The sequence below is a fragment of the Budorcas taxicolor genome, chromosome 18 (genome assembly GCF_023091745.1).
Source record: "Budorcas taxicolor isolate Tak-1 chromosome 18, Takin1.1, whole genome shotgun sequence".
NCBI lineage: Eukaryota > Metazoa > Chordata > Mammalia > Artiodactyla > Bovidae > Budorcas > Budorcas taxicolor.
The window spans coordinates 40,716,266-40,736,310 of record NC_068927.1 but is presented as its reverse complement, the minus strand read 5'-3'; the positions used below and the strand labels follow the sequence as shown (position 1 = coordinate 40,736,310).

General features: G+C 47.0%; 1 protein-coding gene across 3 annotated transcripts; it reads left to right on the top strand.

Annotated features, from left to right (window-relative positions):
- Window positions 1–8,845: 8,845 nt before the first annotated feature.
- On the top strand, window positions 8,846–19,195 carry ATXN1L (ataxin 1 like). 3 transcript variants are annotated; one of them, XM_052655662.1, is made up of 3 exons: window positions 8,846–8,959; window positions 10,798–10,865; window positions 12,059–19,195. In XM_052655662.1, the coding sequence occupies exon 3, from the start codon at window positions 12,176–12,178 to the stop codon at window positions 14,240–14,242; it is 2,067 nt and encodes a 688-aa protein (XP_052511622.1). In that variant the 5' UTR covers window positions 8,846–8,959; window positions 10,798–10,865; window positions 12,059–12,175; the 3' UTR covers window positions 14,243–19,195. The 3 variants fall into 3 exon arrangements, with proteins under 3 accessions (XP_052511622.1, XP_052511623.1, XP_052511624.1); XM_052655663.1 differs by having other exon boundaries at window positions 12,056–19,195; XM_052655664.1 differs by having other exon boundaries at window positions 11,955–19,195.
- The last annotated feature ends 850 nt before the right edge of the window (window positions 19,196–20,045 follow it).

The following is a 20,045-nucleotide window of genomic DNA, read 5'->3' as shown; positions in this document are numbered from 1 at the left end:
TGGTCAGGGAACGAGTTACCACACACCGCATGTGCAACTGAGACCCAGCACAGCCAAACAGATAAATAATTTTTAAAAATAAAAAAACCCCACAATGTTGGATGAATTCACCTAGAGAATAAGGAGGAAGATACTGAGCTGTTAGCACAACCCTGGTGGCATTTCATGTGGCTTTTTCTTCTTCTTAGTCCCTTTCTGTATTGTCTAATTTTTTTTTACATGTCATTTTTTCAACAAACCACATAACTCTTTGGAAGAGAAAAAAAAGAGCAAAAGAGCCCTTTTCAGGAAACCATCGGAAGCAAAACATCAGAAAAGACAAGTGTGCCCTTTAACCACAGTCCAACATGGTCCACGCTGTCAGTTTGAAGGCATTAAGGAGAAATTTCTCCTGCCCTTAAAAAATTCATGACCACCTTTTGGAAGCTTAATCCATTCTCTGTGATAATGATGTGAATTTGATTATGTTTGCTCTGTGCCAGGCCCTGCATATAAATTCCTTATACATATTACCTCATTTAATCATCTCAACATGCTTTTGAGATCTGTTAATAACTCTTAAAATGTTATTACCCTCCTTCTCGCAGTCCAGACAACTGAGTCTTTGTGAGGGTAAGTCACTTGCCTGAAATCTCACAGTCAATAAATGCTGGATCTAAATAAGGGTCCTTTTACTACTGAACTCAAATGCTGAACCAAGGCTCAGTGATGGTACCTTGTTCCTTTGGATCTTGTAGATTTTATTCCAAGAGCTCTTTATTTAAATGCAAAACAGGATTTCCCTGGTGGTCCAGTGGCTGAGAACCTGCCTGCCAGCTCATGGGATGTGGTTCAATCCCTAGTCTGGGAAGATTTCACATGCCATGGGGCAATAGGACCTGTGATCCGCAACTACTGAACCCATGTACCCCAAATACAGAAGCTGGCACACCCTAGAGCCTGTACTCCCCAATAATAGAAGCCACCACAATGAAATGCCCATGCAGCACAACTAGAGAAAGCCTGTGAGCAGCAACCAAAATCCAGTACAACCAAAAATAAATAAATATTTTTTAAAATATATAAAAATAGTAGAATTTTTTAAAATGTAAAATAATACTCAAATAGAGATCTCAGATAAAGAGATTTTAAGAACTAAATATGCTTCTGGGCATAACACTTTAGACACCTTCATCTTTGTTTTCTCCTCTATTGCTAACAACTTATTAAATAGAAGGGTCATCTGACCGTAGAAGTCCATCTCTGCTAGAAAAAGTATGTGGGTGGAGAAAAGGTGCAGAGGTCACCCTCTTACAATCCTGCCAGAACAACTCTGGAAGCCACATTCTTAAGTTTAAAAAAAAAAGAATCTAGTGCACAATAAAAATCTTAGCTTTAAGTCAGTTCTCTCTTCTTGAAAGTACTCACCATAAAGGTTGGTTTGGATTTAAATGGCACATTATAGTGGTAAAGAAGCTGCCTGCCAATGAGGTCCGATCCCTGGGTGGGGAAGATCCCCTGGAGAAGGAAATGGCTACCCACTCCAGTATTCTTGCCTGGGAAATCCCATGGAGGAACCTGGAGGGCTATAGTTCATGGGGCCGCAAAGAGTCAGACTGAGCATGCACACACATAGTTCTTAGCCTATTACTATAGGTACTGCTCCACTAGAACCTGAGTTTGAGTGTTCATATTCAATTTACGCATCAGCTGCAAAATGAAGAACAGAACAAATCTGGTCACACACATACCTACAAAGAAAGAAACAAAAAGATTTTAAGTAGTATTTCAGTTTTGAATCATAGTTCTTCATTTTTCTTGTCTCTGTTATGTAAAATGCATAATTTTTAAAAGATGTATAGTTTAGCAACAACAAAGAGATGCTCTGTTTGTATCATAAGGCAGCCTTATCCGAGGGTGAGGGAACCAAGTAGAATAAGAGGAAGAAAATAAACACAAGAAAAAAATTTTTATTTTCTGATTAGTATTATCTGACTTTATGATAAGTATTTTGAATTATATCAGAGGTAATAGTCAACATATTCAACAAGGCTCTGTCCAATCAGAATGGACACGCTGAATGATGAGAGTGTCCACCAGCCTGAAAACAACTTCTGAGGCCACCTCCCAGTGTCCCAGCTGAGTATCAGTCCTCAGTTATGTATGTGGTCATGATTAAGATGTTCAAATATTTGAAACTTCTAAGTTGGATTAGATTCTTTGATATTACTAGGCCAGTTATATTTAGGAAAATGTAAGCTTGGGCTTCCCTGGTGGCTCAGCTGGTAAAGAATCTGCCTTCAATGCAGAAGACCCAATTCAATCCCTGGTTGGGAAGATCCCATGGAGAGGGGAATGGCAACCCACTCCAGTATTCTTGCCTGGAGAATTCTGTGTACAGAGAAGCCTGGCAGGCTATAGTCCATGGGGTCGCAAAGAGTCAGAAACGACTTAGCAACTAAGCATGCACGCATACAAACCTTTATGTCTCTATCAGTATATAGAAGTATATATACAGACACGGAGATGCATACAGATAAACATACACAGATGGAAAGAAATATACCAAAATTCTTATCTCCAGATTCTTTTTGTCTGTACTTCCTAACTTTTCTACACATTTATACTACATCTTTACAGCTCAGGGTGGGGAAAGACAACTAGTTGGTTTTAAAAATGGTTCTGTGGGCTGACATATTCTTGTCAAGCAGGACCAGTTCTCTACTAAGTGGAGACAGTGCTTTTTGACACAGTCCCAACTTCCCAGGTGGCTCAGTGGTAAAGAATCAGCCTGACAATGCAGGAGATGTGGGTTCAATCCCTGGGTCAGGAAGATTCCCCTGGAGGAGGAAATGGCAACCCACTCCAGTATTCTTGCCTGGAGAATTCCATGGATAGAGGATCCTGGTGGGCTACAGTCCATGCGGTCACAAAGAACCAGACACAACTGAGCACGCGCACAAGTTAGAGCCCAGTGCCGCCCTCACTAGGTGGCAGAAATGCCATGTAATTTTGTTGAGCCTGACAAATGATGCAAGTTCAATAGGTCTCACTCTGTGCCCTGGATCAAGCTAAAGTAAGCCAGCAGCAGGTCCCCAGTACAGTTCCAGGATCTCCATGGCCTCCGGCGTAGTCTTATCAGGTAATGTGCTCTGATCCAAGCTTGTTCCTCTTTCCCAGAGGCCAGATAGTCAGTCACCTCTTTCCTATTTTCTGGGCCTGTTCTGCTGCAGCACAAAGCATGCATTTAGGAAAATGAACTGACAAAGAGGAGTTTTTTAATAAATAGGGCCATATACAAAATAGTATGAAATAATGTTTTTATTTAAAACAAAAAACTGAAAAAACCAATATGTATCCCTGATTGTCAGAATTACAGGACAGTTGATAAAGTTCACAAGTTCTGTGTACACCATCTATGTCATTCTCTTTGTTCACAATAATAATAATGAGTACCACTGGATTTCTCTATATGTCATTTGTTTTGAATACTTTCCATAGGTTCCTTATATAAGTAATGCCCAAACACCCTCTGCAAAATTTGGTTAAAGAATGCCTAAAAATCAGTTTGAACGTTTGGGTAATATCTGCCTCTCCACTACCATAATCTAATAGACTATAGTAATTCAATAATAAATAGCACTATTTATGCAGCACTGAGAAAACTGTGTTTATGTGCATTACTGATTTCACCTGAACCCTTCTCATAATCAGAGATCCTCAGTTTCTCAGTTTACTGAGGGGGTCATGGCACATGTGACCCCCTGGAATAAGGAAAGAGCAAAAGGCAACATAAATTACAGAAAGAAGACAACAGAAATCAGCTACTACTCATATTCATGGGTACAACATGACTTAAGCTGTCACCTGATTGAAGAAAGAGCATCTTCTGTGTGTGTTTGAAAAAAGCTAAGGAAGCTCTTTCAGAAAAATTTGCCCAGGAGCTCAAACTTAATAGCTATTACATATCTAAAAAAGGCTTAGCTAGATAAAGCTCTGTGCTTTGGTGGAGAGAAGTCCAGTCATTTGGACATAAATTGCATCTTAACCCTTACGAAATGTTTTTCTTTCTTTTGGCCATATTTGGAATCTTAGTTCCCTGAGCAAGGATTGAACCTGAGCCCCTTGTAGTGGAAGTGCAGAGTCCTAACCCTTGGACCACCAGGGAATTCCCTGGAAACCTCCTTATATATTTTTTAAGTTGCTGCATGGGCTTTTCTCCAGTTGCAGCAATTGAGGGTTACTCTCTAGTTGTGGTGCACGGGCTTCTCATTGCAGTGACTTCTCTTGTTGAGCATGGGTTCTAGGGGCTCACAGGCTTCAGTAGTTGCAGCATGTGGGCTTAGTGGTTGTGGCTCCTGGGCTCTAGAGCACAGGCTCAATAGTTTGGTGCATAGTCACATGGCATTGTTCCAGCTCAGGGACTCAACCTGTGGCAGGCAAATTCTTTACCACTGAGCCACTGGCAGGCGGATTCTTTACCAATGAGCCACTAGGGAAGCCTGAAACTTCTTCTTAAATTAAAGTTTTTATTTTGACATAACTGTGGGTTAACATGCGGTTTGTAAGAAGTAATACAGAACAACCGAGGACTCCCTTGACCCAGTTTTCACCGGTGGTTTAACATCTTACAAAACCATGATTTGCATTGAGACAATCAAGATACAGGAGAGTGTTTGAAAATTTTTAAACAATTTGATCACTGTAATAATCAGTCCCACAATTCAGGAACAATCCTTTAAATTCCAGAGTTGCTAAGTAAGGTCTTATGAGATATGCCATGGGACTCGGAGGTGGCAGCATGGAGTGCACAGGAATCTGAGGGGCAGCTTGCTATGCTCTCTCACTCTAAAAAAATTTTTTTCCAGGAATTCTAGGTGATTGGCAACCAGCTGCAAGTTGTCTGCGAAGGGCATAAGCTTTGAAGGCAGAGCTGAATGTGATTTCACCATAAGGCACTGCTACTGCTGCTAAGTCACTTCAGTCGTGTCCGACTCTGTGCGACCCCATAGACGGCAGCCCACCAGGCTCCCCCGTCTCTGGGATTCTCCAGGCAAGAACACTGGAGTGGGTTGCCATTTCCTTCTCTACCATAAGGCACAGCAGCTCGCAAATCACCTTGCTGAGAAGTTTCCCAGCCAAAGAGAGAGTTATCAGAGGCTCTAATTTTTCCACATCTACTTTATTTATTCAGGAGCCTGGCAGGCTACAGTACATGGGGTTGCAAAGAGTCAGCCACGACTGAGCACGCACACATTTATTTATTTAACAAATCCTGTGTGTAAGGAACTCCTGGCTGCTTAGTACTGGCCTGAATGCACTTGCTTCTCTGTGGACCAGTTCCCCAGATACAACGCTTGTGATTCAGATAAGAGCTAGATCTCCTTCAGTTTATTCTAATCATCAGTGTTTTTACTGCAACTTTTGAGAGTTCTGCCGGGCAGTTTTTGACAAAAAGTGAAAGTCTCTGGCAAGTGTCTGAGGAAGTAGACAACAGAGGGATATTCTCCTCCCCAGAGGACATAATAGTCACTTACGGAGAAGTTATAAGACCTTCTTCTAAATAAAATGTTAATGAATTTGGAAGGGAAATCCCCATTGGAACCTGGAGAGATTGCATAACATTAAAGGCATGTGGAAATGAGAACACAGGGAAGTAGATAAAACAGAAGCCTGAAAACTGCACATTCCTACATTTGGAAACAATTAGAAAACTTTCCCAAATAATCTAATATCAGGAACCAACATGTTTCTGCTGCTGCTGCTGCTAAGTCGCTTCAGTCGTGTCCGACTCTGTGCGACCCCATAGACGGCAGCCCACCAGGCTTCCCCGTCCCTGGGGTTCTCCAGGCAACAACACTGGAGTGGGTTGCCATTTCCTTCTCCAATGCATGAAAGTGAAAAGTCAAAGTGAAATCGCTCAGTTGTGTCCGACTCTTCTCGATCCCATGGACTGCAGCCTACCAGGCTCCTCCATCCATGGGATTTTCCAGGCAAGAGTACTGGAGTGGGGTGCCAGTGCCTTCTCCGAACATGTTTCTAGGGAAAGTCAAATCTGCTAAGGATTCTATAATTTCAATATATACTTAAGATTAGTTGTCATTTCTGCCATAGGATCTAAGGATAGAAGTTCCTTTCCTAAAACGACACCCTGGCATGCTAAAGCATATAAGCAGGAAGACAAGATGGTATGAAAAAAAGCCACTTACTCCTCTTGTTGTGACAAACATGGTTTCCTAAGTTTTTATCCCAAAGTTATCTCTGATTGATTCCTTAGCATCACAAATAGTTGGCATAGTTGTCTGAGCTCACCCTGCCTGTGGGCCTTCCCTGGTGGCTCAGTGGTAAAGAATCCACCTGCCAGTGCAGGAGATGAGAGTTGGATCTCTGGGTCGGGAAGATCTGCTAGAAAAGGAAATGGCTACCCACTCCAGTACCCTACCTGGGAAATCTCATGGGCAGAGGTGCATGGCAAGCTACAGTATATAGGGTCACAAAAGAGCCAGATACAACTTACCAACTAAACAACAACCATCAATATGTACAACCAAAGAAATGAGGCTTGCTCGGAGTAAAGAGTTCTAGAAGATACAGCAGATATGACCTACCCTTTTGGGACTGCAGCATTAAACCAGGAAATCACTAGCGTTTCACCATTCAGAACATCCTTTAACAAAAATAGACACATATCTTTGAACCATGTCATTATGTTAATGTCTGGCAGCCAAAAACCATTTTGCTTGCATCAATTTTGCCTGAAAACCAGGTCTCTGATTGCATATCTTGATCTGGGAGAAACGCTATCGTTGAATACACTTTGATGGTCCAAAGGTCTTTATCTTGGCAGTTTTGATGCCAGTTTTGTGAGCAAAGAAATGAACCAGAAACCATTCTGCCAGTTAGCACTAAAACAGGGTCCCTGAGTAACCACAGGACTTCCTTCTTGGCCAAACTGAGAAAATAATTGTTATGTATAATATTAATATTCACAAAGCAAAGTTCTCTGCTGATTTAGATGGCTACGAATCAGTAGTGTCACTATGTTTTACCCACTTGGGTGTAGGGGTGTGTGTGTGTGTGTGCGCGTGTGCATGTGCATGTGTGTGTGTGTGTGTGTGTGTAGTGTTCAATAATTTTGATAATTCTTTGGACCCACCCAGGTGAGAAAATATCAAATTTGAGGCCTAAGTGTTTCCTAGAAAGAATGTTAGAGATCATACACCTTATTTGTATTTTAACTTGCTCATTTAATATTTCTCATTTAAAAAATCCAAACAATAACAAAAAGTCTCTTTTGTTCCTCTTGGCCACCACCCAGTTCCACTTTCCTCTCCTGAGATAGCCAATGTTAAAAGTTGGTACATATCCTTCCACTCCTCTTTTGTACAAATACATAAATATATGCAACTGTAACATTATAATATGTTGTTTAAAATAAATACATGATCTCACAATGTATATCTTCGCTTATTTTTCACTTAAAATGTTTCCCGATCTCTCCTATCTATGTTTTACTCCGGCCCCTTTACCCAGTTCAGGAGAAGGTAATGGCACCCCACTCCAGTACTCTTGCCTGGAAAATCCCATGGATGCAGAAGCCTGGTGGGCTGCAGTCCATGGGGTCCCTAAGAGTTGGACACGACTGAGCGACTTCACTTTCACTTTTCACTTTCATGCATTGGAGAAGGGAATGGCAACCCATTCCAGTGTTCTTGCCTGGAGATCCCAGGAACTGGGGAGCCTGGTGGGCTGCCGTCTATGGGGTCGCACAGAGTCAGACACAACAGAAGCGGCTTAGTAGCAGCAGCTTCACCCAGTTCAAGCTCTTCGTTTCACAGAAAAGGAAACTGAAGTCTAAAATAGTAAAACGATTTTCCAAAGGCTTAATAGCAAGAGCCCAGCCAGTAGTACTTTCAAAATCGAACAAAAATCAGTGATTATTTACTGAACAAAGTTTGCAGAAACTAAAAAGGAACAAAATCTACTCAGAATCCAATCTCTCCAACAGTTATTTTTTTTCCTCTGTTCAACTTTTGTCTGTATGCAGAACTACTTTTTTACATAGTTGTAATCAAAGCATAAATCAATTGGTGTCCTTTTTTTTTCCTATTTTGGCCACGCTGCAGGGCTTTGCAGCATGCGGAATCTTAGTTTCCTGCTCAGTGAAAGCCACGAATCCTAACTATCGAGCCACCAAGGAATTCCCTTTTTTCACTTGAGTTAATCAGATGTTCATATTACTATCAAGTCGACAGGTTAATTGGCAATGATTGGTGACCAAACAGTTCATCTAGTAGTCAAGCCCTCTTCCCGCTAAGCTGCTTCCCACTGTACTAACCCCCATCCTCTCATTCTTCACAGACTTGAAAGTCTAATTTCACTTTCCCCCAGATCCTGGTTCCGGTCCATTTCTCGTCCCCCCTCAGAGGCATTTCTCAACTCTTAAAGAGCTCCCCTCTCCATCCTGGCTCTCTAGGGGGAATCTCAATACTCTCCCGGACCTGGGTCGCCTCAGTGTTCCCCGAGGTTCCCAAGAAACAGTTTCACAAAGTCAGTTCCTGAGATCCAGGAGACACGGGTCACAGATGGCCACGCTTCTGTGGGAACTCCCAGAACTGACTGGAGTAAGCGATTGCTGGGTCCTTGTGGGGTCAGGGTGTGGAGGCCGGGCCCAGTCCTATTCACGTGACCCGGCCCCCAGGGAGAGGAGTTCCTTTTCCCACCAGAAGGGGCGCTGGGAGTGACAGGCGGGGAGCCAGCCGCCTCCTCTCCGGGGTACTCCTGGGCGTCGCTCTCCGACTAGGGGCCCTGACGTCATCTCTCCGCGCCGGGGGCGGGGCGCGCTTGACGCCATCTCCGGGCGCCCGGCTGGGGGGGCGCTGGGTGTGGGGCGGCTCCGGGGCCGGGGATGGCGGCGGCCGCTGTTGCGGCGGCTCCGGGACCAGCGGGAGGAGCCCGGGGAGCGCCGTGAGATGGGCCGGTGAGTGTCGCCTGGATTGAGGCCGCCGACCTCACTGGGGCCAAGCAGGCCTGGGGTTGGTCCTCTGAAGGAAGTGGCCCCCCAGAGTCCGTTGCCCCACGGACCTAGGGAGCGAAAGAGGCCTCGCCTAGACCCCGGATCGCTTCTCACCGGCCTGGCCCAGAGAGCTGCCTCAGGTTCCTGCGCCCCCGCGGCTGTGTCCTGGCGGCCCGGGCTGTCCGAGTCCTCGGGGCGGGAAGGGGCCCCCAAACAAGGAAGCAGCGCCTGCGGGGCCTCGCCCTTACTCCTCTGCTTGAAAGGTCGACCCGCCACTCTCTAAACGCAGAATTCCCAATTTCGGGCCTTACCCCTTTTGGGGCAGTGATTGGGGGATCAAGGGAAGCCTTAGCCCCTGTCTGTTCTAAGCTCCTAGCCCTCAGCGAATTCGAGTCTGGGGCTGGATTCAACCTCTTGATTCTGGGCTGTGCTGGCAGCTCCAGCAGCTCTCCGGAATGGTCCTCCTTTCCCGTTAGCTCCGTTAGGGCCACAGGCTGCGTCTTGCCCTGTGAAATCCTCATTGAGCCTCTTAAGAGGCTAACGTTTCAGATTCCAAAATGTGTTTTGCGTTGTGGGAACCTGGTGCATAGTCTTGGCTCTTTGTTACTCCCGCAGACCTTTTGCCTCTTTCAGTCCTTTTATTAGCCTCTGTTTGGCTAACCCCTCTGTGACCTAGAGGCAGGTTTTCTTTAATGTTTTAGTCATGAGAGGCAAGTATCATTCTAGAATTGAAGATGTGAGCCCATTTTCTGTTGGAAATGACAGAGAACGCTAACAGCTTTCCAGTTACTGGAACTGCTGGCAAAGAAGGAATGCAAGACTTGTGCCCTCTGTGTATCTTTGTGTTTATGGAACGAAGAATTTGACTTTCCATCTTGTTTTCCTGTCTTCCTTTTTTTTTCTTTTTTTTTTTTTTTTTGATATATCTGCACCTTGCCGACCTTAAGGGAGAAATACCTTCATTTTGGTTTGAGGCTTGCAGTATTCTGTAGGACTTGGAAAGCACAATGGGTAGTATCAACAATTTCTACAAGTACTGGTCAATATTACTTTCTTTGTTTTCAGAGATTAAGGCTCTGGTCTTCAGTGCATTATGTTTCTGACAGGTGTAGATTCAGATGTTAACAGTTTAGCAGTTTTGTTTCCCATTGTTGCCGTACCTGAGGATGAAGGCAATACTTTCAGTTTCTGTCACACCTGATTCAGCACTTGCTACAAAGTTGTCACTTAGAAATTTACACACACACACAGGAGCCTGTTTTTTTTTTTTTTTACCCTGGAAATTTGTTAATAAGGCTTCCCTTTGAGTGACTCCCCCTTGACCTCATTTTCTGCCCCAGAAACATAAATAATTATTCTTTTTCCTCCAGTGCCTCTTTTCTCATTTAAATAACTTCCACATCTATGTTTTCATTAGCCCAGAATAAAAGTGAAATCTGCGAGACTGATTTTTTTCCTGCTTCCCTTTGTTCACATGGGGACAGTGCTGAGTCTTCCACTTTGTGCATTTACCTGAAACTGGGATTGGAAATAAATGTAACCTTTGGTGGAATAGGTACAGGTAGAGAATGAAGAAGATGATGTTAAGGAAAACAGTAAAGTTTGACACTTGGAAATTTTTTTTCCCAGAAACGTCTTCCTACAAATTAGAATTTAATGTGTTGCTACCCCTAGAGGAGAGGCTGAGGCAGGAACTCCTGGACTTTAATGTCCTTGTGGCTTTAGAATTCGCTTTCTTCATGATCCTGGGGATCGTCAGAGGCTAGGCTCCCGCTTACTCGATTCCTGCTTCTGTCTTCTAGGCTCCCAAGCCAGTGGGGAGGACACTGCTTCTTATTACAACTTCTCAGAAGCACCACTGGAAGCTCAGGTAATAGAGGTGCTTTGGATACCTTGTTGCAGAAAAACATCTGGAATCAACAGTGGAAAAACAGAACAGAGTGTAATAATCATAGAAATATTTTTTCAGAGCCAAAGAACTGAAGCCTGATTGGAAGAAATAGGTGACAAATTTCATACGTGTCCAAGTATTCAGACCAAAATGATAAGTTGTGACAGTGGACAAAAGCGTGTATGAAAGGTGATAGGGAAAGGGGAGAGAGAACTTTCTTATGAATCGCATAGACCTAAGATAGTGATAAAGAGGCGTGTTTTGGGGAATGGAACCAGAATCTTAAGAAGTGGTGCCTGGAACCTCCCTACCAAAGAAAGGAGCCATTGGCAAAGGAAGAAAGAAAGGGAATGAGTGAAGAAGGCAAATTGAACGTGGTCCATTGGAGGAAAAGAAGTTTCACCAGACTAGGGAACACAAAGTCTGTGTGAGGTCAGAAGAGTTTTGTTGCTCTTTGAAGAAAAGGAGAAATAAATAAATTCTAGAAAATACTAGTACAGTCACTTTCCTCATAGGGCCCAAGTTTAAATGTAGTATTTTATGGGGCAAAGAAGATACTTATTTTCGTAACATACTTAAGGAACAGCATTTTTTTTAAAAAACAAGCAGACCTCAGGACCTATTGACACCTGGGTTCTTGGGGTAGTGGTGATATGAGGCAAAGGAGGTAAGGCCTGGGAGGGAGGAGGGGGTAGGTGAGATCATAACCCCAATTAGGCTGGGGAAAGGAAGCAAGGATGAGCTCATACGTTCAGGAAAGAAGATAGCACAGTAGTGTTTGGTGACAAAAGGAGAAACTTAAGGACCCAGCAGCAAAGACCATGTGTTCAAATCCCCCTTAGGGGAAAAGACTCAAAATAGTCAGAGTTCGCATCAGAGACACAGCTAATCATGATGCTGTTGGTTTCCCTGGGGTCGTGGACCAACAGGTTACGTTCCACATTTTTGAATGCTTGACCTTGTAGCTGTGTGGTTTTTGTGATTGTTTCCTTCATGTCCTTGGCTGGATGAGTGAGGGGGGTAGCATCCTTGTCTGCCTCTTTCTCATTCCTCTTTTTTTCCCAGCAGTCCCCTTGGTTCCATCTTCCTCCATGGATGCAGTTCCTGCTCTTCCATTTGACTTGGTTTACCCCTGGGTTACTGTTCTTTGCCTCTGATTTGTTCCCTAGCAGATGTGGGCGCCCCAGCCAACAGCACAGAGGGGTGCAGGGGAGCCACAAAGAAGCCCCTTCTGATGCCCCAAGGAGCAAGCCGACCCCTTCCAGGCTCCAGGAACACCACAAAGCAATATGAAACCTGTTCATGAGCGGAGTCAGGAATGCCTTCCACCAAAGAAACGAGACCTCCCCGTGACCAGCGAGGATATGGGGAGAACCACCAGCTGCTCAACTAACCACACACCCTCCAGTGATGCTTCTGAATGGTCCCGAGGGGTTGTGGTGGCCGGGCAGAGCCAGGCAGGAGCCAGAGTCAGCCTGGGGGGTGATGGAGCTGAGGCCATCACTGGTCTGACGGTGGACCAGTATGGCATGCTGTATAAGGTGGCTGTGCCACCTGCCACCTTCTCCCCAACTGGCCTCCCGTCTGTGGTGAACATGAGCCCCTTGCCCCCCACATTTAATGTAGCGTCTTCTCTGATTCAACATCCAGGAATCCACTATCCCCCAATCCACTATGCTCAGCTCCCGTCCACCTCTCTGCAGTTCATCGGGTCTCCGTACAGCCTTCCTTATGCCGTGCCACCTAATTTCCTCCCGAGTCCCCTCCTTTCTCCTTCTGCCAACCTTGCCACCTCTCACCTTCCACACTTTGTGCCATATGCCTCACTCCTGGCAGAAGGAGCCACTCCTCCCCCGCAGGCTTCATCCCCAGCCCACTCGTTCAGCAAAGCCCCCTCTGCCAGCTCCCCGCCTGGGCAGTTGCCACATCACTCGAGTACTCAGCCACTGGACCTCGCTCCAGGCCGGATGCCCATTTATTATCAAATGTCCAGGCTCCCTGCTGGGTACACCTTGCATGAAACTGCCCCTGCAGGTGCCAGCCCAGTTCTTACTCCTCAGGAGGGCCAGCCTGCTCTGGAAGCAGCCGCTGCCAATGGACAGAGACCGCGAGATCGGAATTTAGTGAGACGGGAAAGCGAAGCCCTTGACTCCCCTGGCAGCAAGGGCGAGGGCCAGGGGCTGGCGCCAGTGGCCGAATGCGTGGTGGATGGACAGTTGTTTTCAGGTTCTCACTCTGCACGGGTGGAGGTGGCAGTGCCAGCACACCGAGGGACCCCAGACACGGACCTTGAGGTCCAGCGGGTGGTGGGTGCTTTAGCGTCTCAGGACTACCGGGCGGTGGCAGCTCAGAGGAAGGATGAGCCCAGTCCCCTCAACCTGTCCCACCATAACCCCGACCACCAGGGCGGGGGGCGAGGGCCAGCCAGGAGCGCCACCGAGACGGCCGAGAGAAACCAGGCCCGAGGGGTCTCCCCTCACTCCCACCAGGAACCCCTGAAGCATAGACCTTTCCCCAAAGCAGTGGTTGTAGCCAATGGCAACCTGGTGCCCGCTGGAACTGACCCAGGCCTGCTGCCTGTGGGTTCGGAGATCCTGGTGACATCAAGTTTGGACATACAGGCCAGAGCCCCCTTCCCAGACAAGGAGTCGACGCCACCCCCCGTGACCTCTTCCCATTTGCCCTCCCATTTCATGAAGGGCGCCATCATCCAGCTGGCTACCGGGGAGCTGAAGCGGGTGGAGGACCTCCAGACACAGGATTTTGTGCGCAGTGCCGAAGTGAGCGGGGGGCTGAAGATTGACTCAAGCACAGTTGTGGACATTCAGGAGAGCCAGTGGCCTGGATTTGTCATGCTGCACTTCGTGGTGGGTGAGCAGCAGAGCAAAGTGAGCATCGAGGTGCCCCCTGAGCACCCCTTCTTCGTCTATGGCCAGGGCTGGTCCTCCTGCAGCCCCGGGCGGACTGCACAACTCTTCTCTCTGCCCTGCCATCGGCTCCAGGTGGGAGATGTCTGCATCTCTATCAGTTTACAAAGCTTGAACAGTAACTCAGTCTCTCAGTCCAGCTGTGCTCCCACAGGCCAGCTGGGTCCTCCCCGAGAAAGACCTGAGAGGACAGTCCTGGGACCCCGAGAGCAATGTGACAGTGATGGGAAAAGCCAGCCGTCAGGCGAGGGCTCCCGGTCGGTAGAGCCCTCGCAGCCAGAGCCTGGTGCTCAGGCCTGCTGGTCGGCTCCGAGCTTCCAAAGATACAGCACGCAAGGGGAGGAGGCGCGGGCTGCACTGCTCCGTCCCTCTTTCATTCCGCAGGAGGTGAAGCTGTCCATCGAAGGGCGCTCTAATGCGGGGAAATGAACTTATCCCAGACCTGGCCTGGGGCTCCACCCCAGAGCTGGGCCTCACCGTGAGCGAGCAGAGCAGAGGATTTGCACATGCCGAGCAGGGGGTAGCTCTCTGGGCAATGAGGTTGGTGGGGAAGAGGCGGCATGAAGGCAGCCTCCTGAGGCAGGGTCTGTTACCTGTCACCCCATGGCATCCTTTCAGAACAGCCCCCACTGGGGTGCTGGGATGGGGAGCAGCAGGCCTGGGCCAAGGAAGGAAGGGGGTGCATGCAGGATAAGAAACATTCCAAATATCAGGGCCCCCTGTTCTTTCCTCTTCATCCCTGGCTCCTGCAAGGAGAGAGTCAGGCTTTGGGAGCAGGTGGCAGAGGGAGGGAGCAAAGAAAGAGCCAAAAATGATGATCCACAGCTTATAGTAGCAGTTCAGCTGTCTGAAGTTGTTTTTTTTTTTTTTTTCCTTTTTTTGTGATGGGAGAGCAGGAGGCCCCATGGTTGGAAGTAAGAGGGTTCCCACCCAGAACTCTTCTTTTGAGAGCTGTGCACTTTAAAGGGTAGTTTTGTTACAGATGTTGGAGGCTGGGTTTTTTTGCAGGGGACTCTGCGTGACCCTCTGCTCCAGCCATTTCCCGTCTCTCCCCATTGTTCCTCCCACAAGGCTTCTAGCATCCCACCAGGAGAGAGAAGCCCCTCCAAGGCTCAGAGTGGAGACCTACCTTGGTGGGGACCCAGTTGCGGGATATGAGGAGAAAGACCTGATGGCCAGACTGACCAGGCTCTAGGCAGAGCTTCTGGAAGGGCGCTGACTTAACAAAGCCCCTCCTACTCAGTGTGCCACACCCACTTTGAAATTGTCCTAAATCTTGAGTTGGTAATGGCGACTTTCAAAAGAGCCAGTGGACCCTTTGCCCTAGGCCCCTACGCCCGCTCCTCTGTCTGTCTTTGTTGTGCCTAAGTGCCTGCGCTGCCCCCGCCCTCTGCTGACCTAACCTGTCTGCTTGGTGTCTTGACCTGGGCCTGATTTTTAGCTGCATTGCCATTCCCTTTCTACAAAACTGGTTTTGTCCACTCTGACCAAGACCTCTAGTTTTTGGTGTGTAGGGGGTCTCTCTGGTGTCCCTTTCAGTTATTCTCTAGTTTTAAAAACTCAGAGTCATGTCCCCTCCTCTCCTGTAGTTGAACTGTTTGGCGGGGAAACAAGAATGGAACTATGCCCTGGGTCGGGGCCAGTATCAGTGGCTGGGCAGTGCCTATCCTTAGGTTTTTAGAGAGTCCCTCCCACCTTACTCCACTCCCTCTCCCAGCATTTGGGCTTCCCTAAGCTGTCTCCTCCCACAGCCAGCTCTAAGGTGTTGGGATAGTCTTTTTTTTTTTTTTAATTTTGTCCGTGGGATTTTAGTTCCTCAAATCAGGGACTGAACCTGGATCCTCAGCAGTGAAAGCATGGAGTCCTAACCACTGGACCACCAGGGAATTCCCTGGGATACTCTTGATAATATTTCAATACCTGAAAAGTCTCCTAGATTTCATTTCGTGGTGGACTATTCCTCTGCAAAGAGTTTTTTCGATCTTAGTTGCATGTGCCCCCGTGTCTTAAGCCCATTTTTTTCTTCATGACTTTTAGCATTAGCTTGGACTGGGATTCCAGTGGATGTTGAGAATTAGGCTTCCCCCATCAGCTTTCACGTGGGTGGGTGGATGTTCTGTTTGTATGGGGGGTCTTTAGACTCTTGAAACAACTCAGGGTATTGTCCACTCAGCTCTCTGGTGAGGCTTCTCCCAGGATATGACCCTGGCCTTTCAAGATGGACTGGCCGAGGCCTGGCCTGTCATCCGGAGTCCCAAACCTCTGAGGTCTGAAACCTCTGCTCTGTCAAAGACTTTAGGCAAGTCTTGTGACCTCTCACTCTTTCACTTCCTCCCCAGCTGCCAAATGGGGATAAATAATCTTACCTACCTCCTGGGGGGAGGGGGAGTTCTGAGAATGGAGTCATTCTTAGTGTTCAGGTGCTAAAGGTTGTTCTCCTGGGGGAACAAAGCGACTGAGACTGGCTTGTTTGCTCCAAGCCCTACACTCCACGGTTTCATTCCTTGCAAGCAGTTTCCTGGTCAGTCAGCTTCTGGAGGCCTGTCCAAAGGAAACTGCTGACCTGATCACTTCAGTCTCCGGTTCACCTCAGAACCAAACACCAGCCGTGTCTGGTGAACACTCACCCTTGTACACGTTTGGGATCATGTCCTTTCGCTTCTCTGTCCCCGTTCTCTCTCAATGCTGCTTTCTCTGGCTTGTCTCTACACTGGGGCCCTGTGGGGCTGAGTCTTGAGGAATCCTCTCAGAGGAGGCCTCCAAAGAGAGCCTCATTTCTGGCTGCTCCACAAGCAATTCATTCCCAGGTTTCTCGGAAACCTCCTTTCTCATTAGGAAGGCTCATCCACTGAATATAGTGATAGGCACACCGTAAACACTCAAGAAATACCCACCACAGATACCAACCAAGCTTCTTCCTTCTGGGAGCAAACCTCTGTCTAACCAGATACACGCCAAGTAGTTTAAAAACAAAAACCCCTCACTGCCTAGCCTGGTAACTTCACTTAATTCTGGAAAGAGAAAATCTTGTGCACCTTGGTGAGCTGGGTCCTGAGCTTTCTGCTGCTGTTCCTCTTCTGCATCTTGCTGGTAAGGCAATACCAGCACTTCCCCTGATACTGTGCCATGCATATGTAATATATTGATCACTTGACTTCGCTGAGCTGCAGAGGTGTCTTGTGTAAAGTATGGTCTCCAGGGAAAGAAGCCCTGTGCTCTAGATCCTGGTCAGAGCACTGGCATTCCCCTTACCTTTTCCCTCTGGTTTAGTCTTTTCTTCCAGGCGTGAGGAATGAATAATCTATGGTGTGTCCATTCTTCCTTGTGAAGATTTCATAAGTGTTATTATAAGAGACCTAAGAACATTTTGAAAGAGTGAGTGTTTTGGTGGCAAGCTGTCAGCTTTAGGGGGTAATGGGCAGTTGGAGAAGGCCAGTGTCAGGGGTAGGACATCCTAGAGGTTAGACATAGAAAGGAAGATGGCTAACTCGGGTGTTAAACAGAAATGCCTACACCAGTTTGGGAGTAGGGGGACCAGGTGAAGGACAAGTAAGACATACAAGTCTTGGATAACCATTTCTATCAAGATTAATGTACAAGGAAGGGGTTTGGCATGAGGGAAGGGGAAACTGGGAGGTCAGAGCTGAGCACGGTCACCCAGCGAGGAGGGGCGGCCAGTAGGTCTGGACTGACCCTTCTGTACTCTTGGTTCAGTTGGTTGTCACATCAGGGGCTTTGGTCTGTGCTGCTTTGCCACTGCTGCTGTCTACTCACTGTCCTGCCTGCTGCCCTTCACAGCACTCTTTCTGTGTCTTTGGCCATATAGGTGAGACCCAGGCATCCTGTCCATCCTTACCTGTGCAAGGGTTACTTTGTAGCAAAGTCATGTTGAGTAGGGATGGTATGAAATGCTGCTGGTGGGCTGGTGAATCCAAAGGGATGTGGCTTCAGTGCGTCTTGGGAGCCCTTTGGCTCCAAATATCTGACTCTTGAAGAAGAGACAAGTGGGTCCTGTAAGTGGTGTTTTCTGTGTATTCACTTCTTCCCTTTGTAATACCTTGTATCCTGTTTTAAAAGTTAAATGACGGGGAACCAGGTTAGGACCTGTGTCAACATCCCAGGGAGGTTCATCTGGCTCCAGTTAAATGGATTCTGGGGTTGGGGGAGGGTTTGAAATAGACCCTCAGGTGGGGTTTAGTTTTATTTTTACCACTGGGCACCATAGAATATGCACAGGGTGGTGGTATGATTTCAGCCTGCAAGATGCAGGCATGTTGAAAAGTTGAGTGATCACACTGGAGATAAAGGGTAGACATGAGTTGACTGGGAAAGGGCTTGGGTCCGTTGGAGTAAAGACAACCTGGTTGATTGAATTGGCCGCGGGAGATTTAAGTTACAGTCTTAAAGCAAATAGTGCAGAGGCCAAGTTTTAGGGAGACTTCTTGGCCTCTGAGGCTAAGTTTACTAAACCACACTGAAGCTACAGTACTTTCCAGATGGGAAGAAGTGTACACTACAGTTGAAGATCTGAACCATGCAAGGTTGGATGTTGACCAGGAACCTATTAGCCCTTTACTGGGAAGCCTTCACCCTCCAGCTTCCCTGGGATAGATAGGGCCTCCCGCATTATGCAATAATAAAAAACGCATCTGGGTCTTTGCAGCTGTCAGTTGCTCTTTCAACTCTAGGATCCATCTTTGGGCCACACGTCTGATCTGGGCCTAGGATGATGCTGGCCCTTGAGATGCTAGAGTCCACTGCACTCTCCTTACCTTCAGACTATGCACAGTGCCTGGGGCGGAAGGAGGAGAGGTGGTGCGGTGTGCCCTGCTGAGCCTCCCCAGCAGGAACAGTAGTAATAAATGCACTTTTCACACTAAGGTTTCTTTATTAGTTCTCCTATTAAGCCTAGATCCTCCCCTGGTAGACTGCAAACTCAAAAGTCTGTGTGATTCCCCCAAGCCATTCTACTGCAAATGCCCAGCAGTGAAAATGGCCTCAAATTGAGTTCCTGTCTGCAGTGTGTGTGGCGGCAGCCCATGTGCCTTTACCTGTTGTCAAACTTGCAAGCATTTATTTTGGTCTTTATGACTGTCATGGGGACTGAGATTCTTCAAAAAGAGAGAGAGAGCGCGTGTGCGAGTGTGAACGAGCTGCTGACACAGTGGTTTTACATCCACTCCCCACACAGGGAGTTTGCACATAGTTGTGAGCTACGAGTGGTTAGTGCATCACTGAGGTTGCTAAAGGGAGGGTTCATCTCTCCTTTGCTTGACACTCGCATTCAAGAGAAGCTTGTGTTGGGGAAGAGACTGACAGTACGCTTGGCAAACTTAAAGTATTAAAAATAAGGCTGTCCCCTACAACCCCCCCCCCCCCACACACACACACAGGATCCCTGTAGCCAAAACAGTGTATGTTCCAGCTGCAGAGAGCAGACTGCTCTCAGCTTGCACAGCACCTTAGGGGAGGGAAGAATATATGGGTAGGGAATGGGGTGGAGAAGGGAGGATGGGGATGTTGTCATCCAGGTGGCTTTAGGGTCCTGAGGAGTAGTAGAGGACGGCACTGGGGAGGTCTGATGGATGGATCTGATTTGTGTAGGAGTTCCCTGTAGATAAATTACTGATCCCCCAACTACTATCCCCAGTATGTAATGGCTAAATTAATATGTAATCAACTGCATTGTATCTAAAGCCTTAGAACTAGTCAGGTGCTCCCCCCACCCAATACCATTTCTTACCCTCTAATCCTACCTGATCTTTAACAAAGCATTAATAATTCTAAGGATAATCTCTATTTTGTTGTGCTTTTTTGTAACTGTTTTAAATAAATCAATTTGTACTGTATATTTGTACTTTTGTGAGATCCTTTTTGCTGTTTTACCATTTTAAGTCTCTGTACTTGGCTACACACAGATTGTATTTTTATTGTTAATGCTCTTCTTATGGATACCTGCATTTAACTTGTGGACTATGTAAACACAATATATATCAATATCTATATATCTATATATCTATCTATATAAACTACTAGCTTTTCCTTTTGGTGTTTGCGCCTTCTTCATATCCCAGCCTTAGATGGTGGCCCTTGGGTGGGGGACGGAAGCCCTGTGTGGCAGAGCTTGAACTGGAGAGCAAGTGGCACCCATCTTTATGTGGTGGGCTTGGGGCATGTTGTGTGAGCTAGTCCTGAACCGTGGTCTACACGTTCTGTGGTATCTCAGGGACCC

Coding starts and splice junctions, on each gene's coding strand:
- ATXN1L (XM_052655662.1), top strand. CDS start 12,176: ATGAAACCTGTTCATGAGCGGAGTCAGGAATGCCTTCCACCAAAGAAA.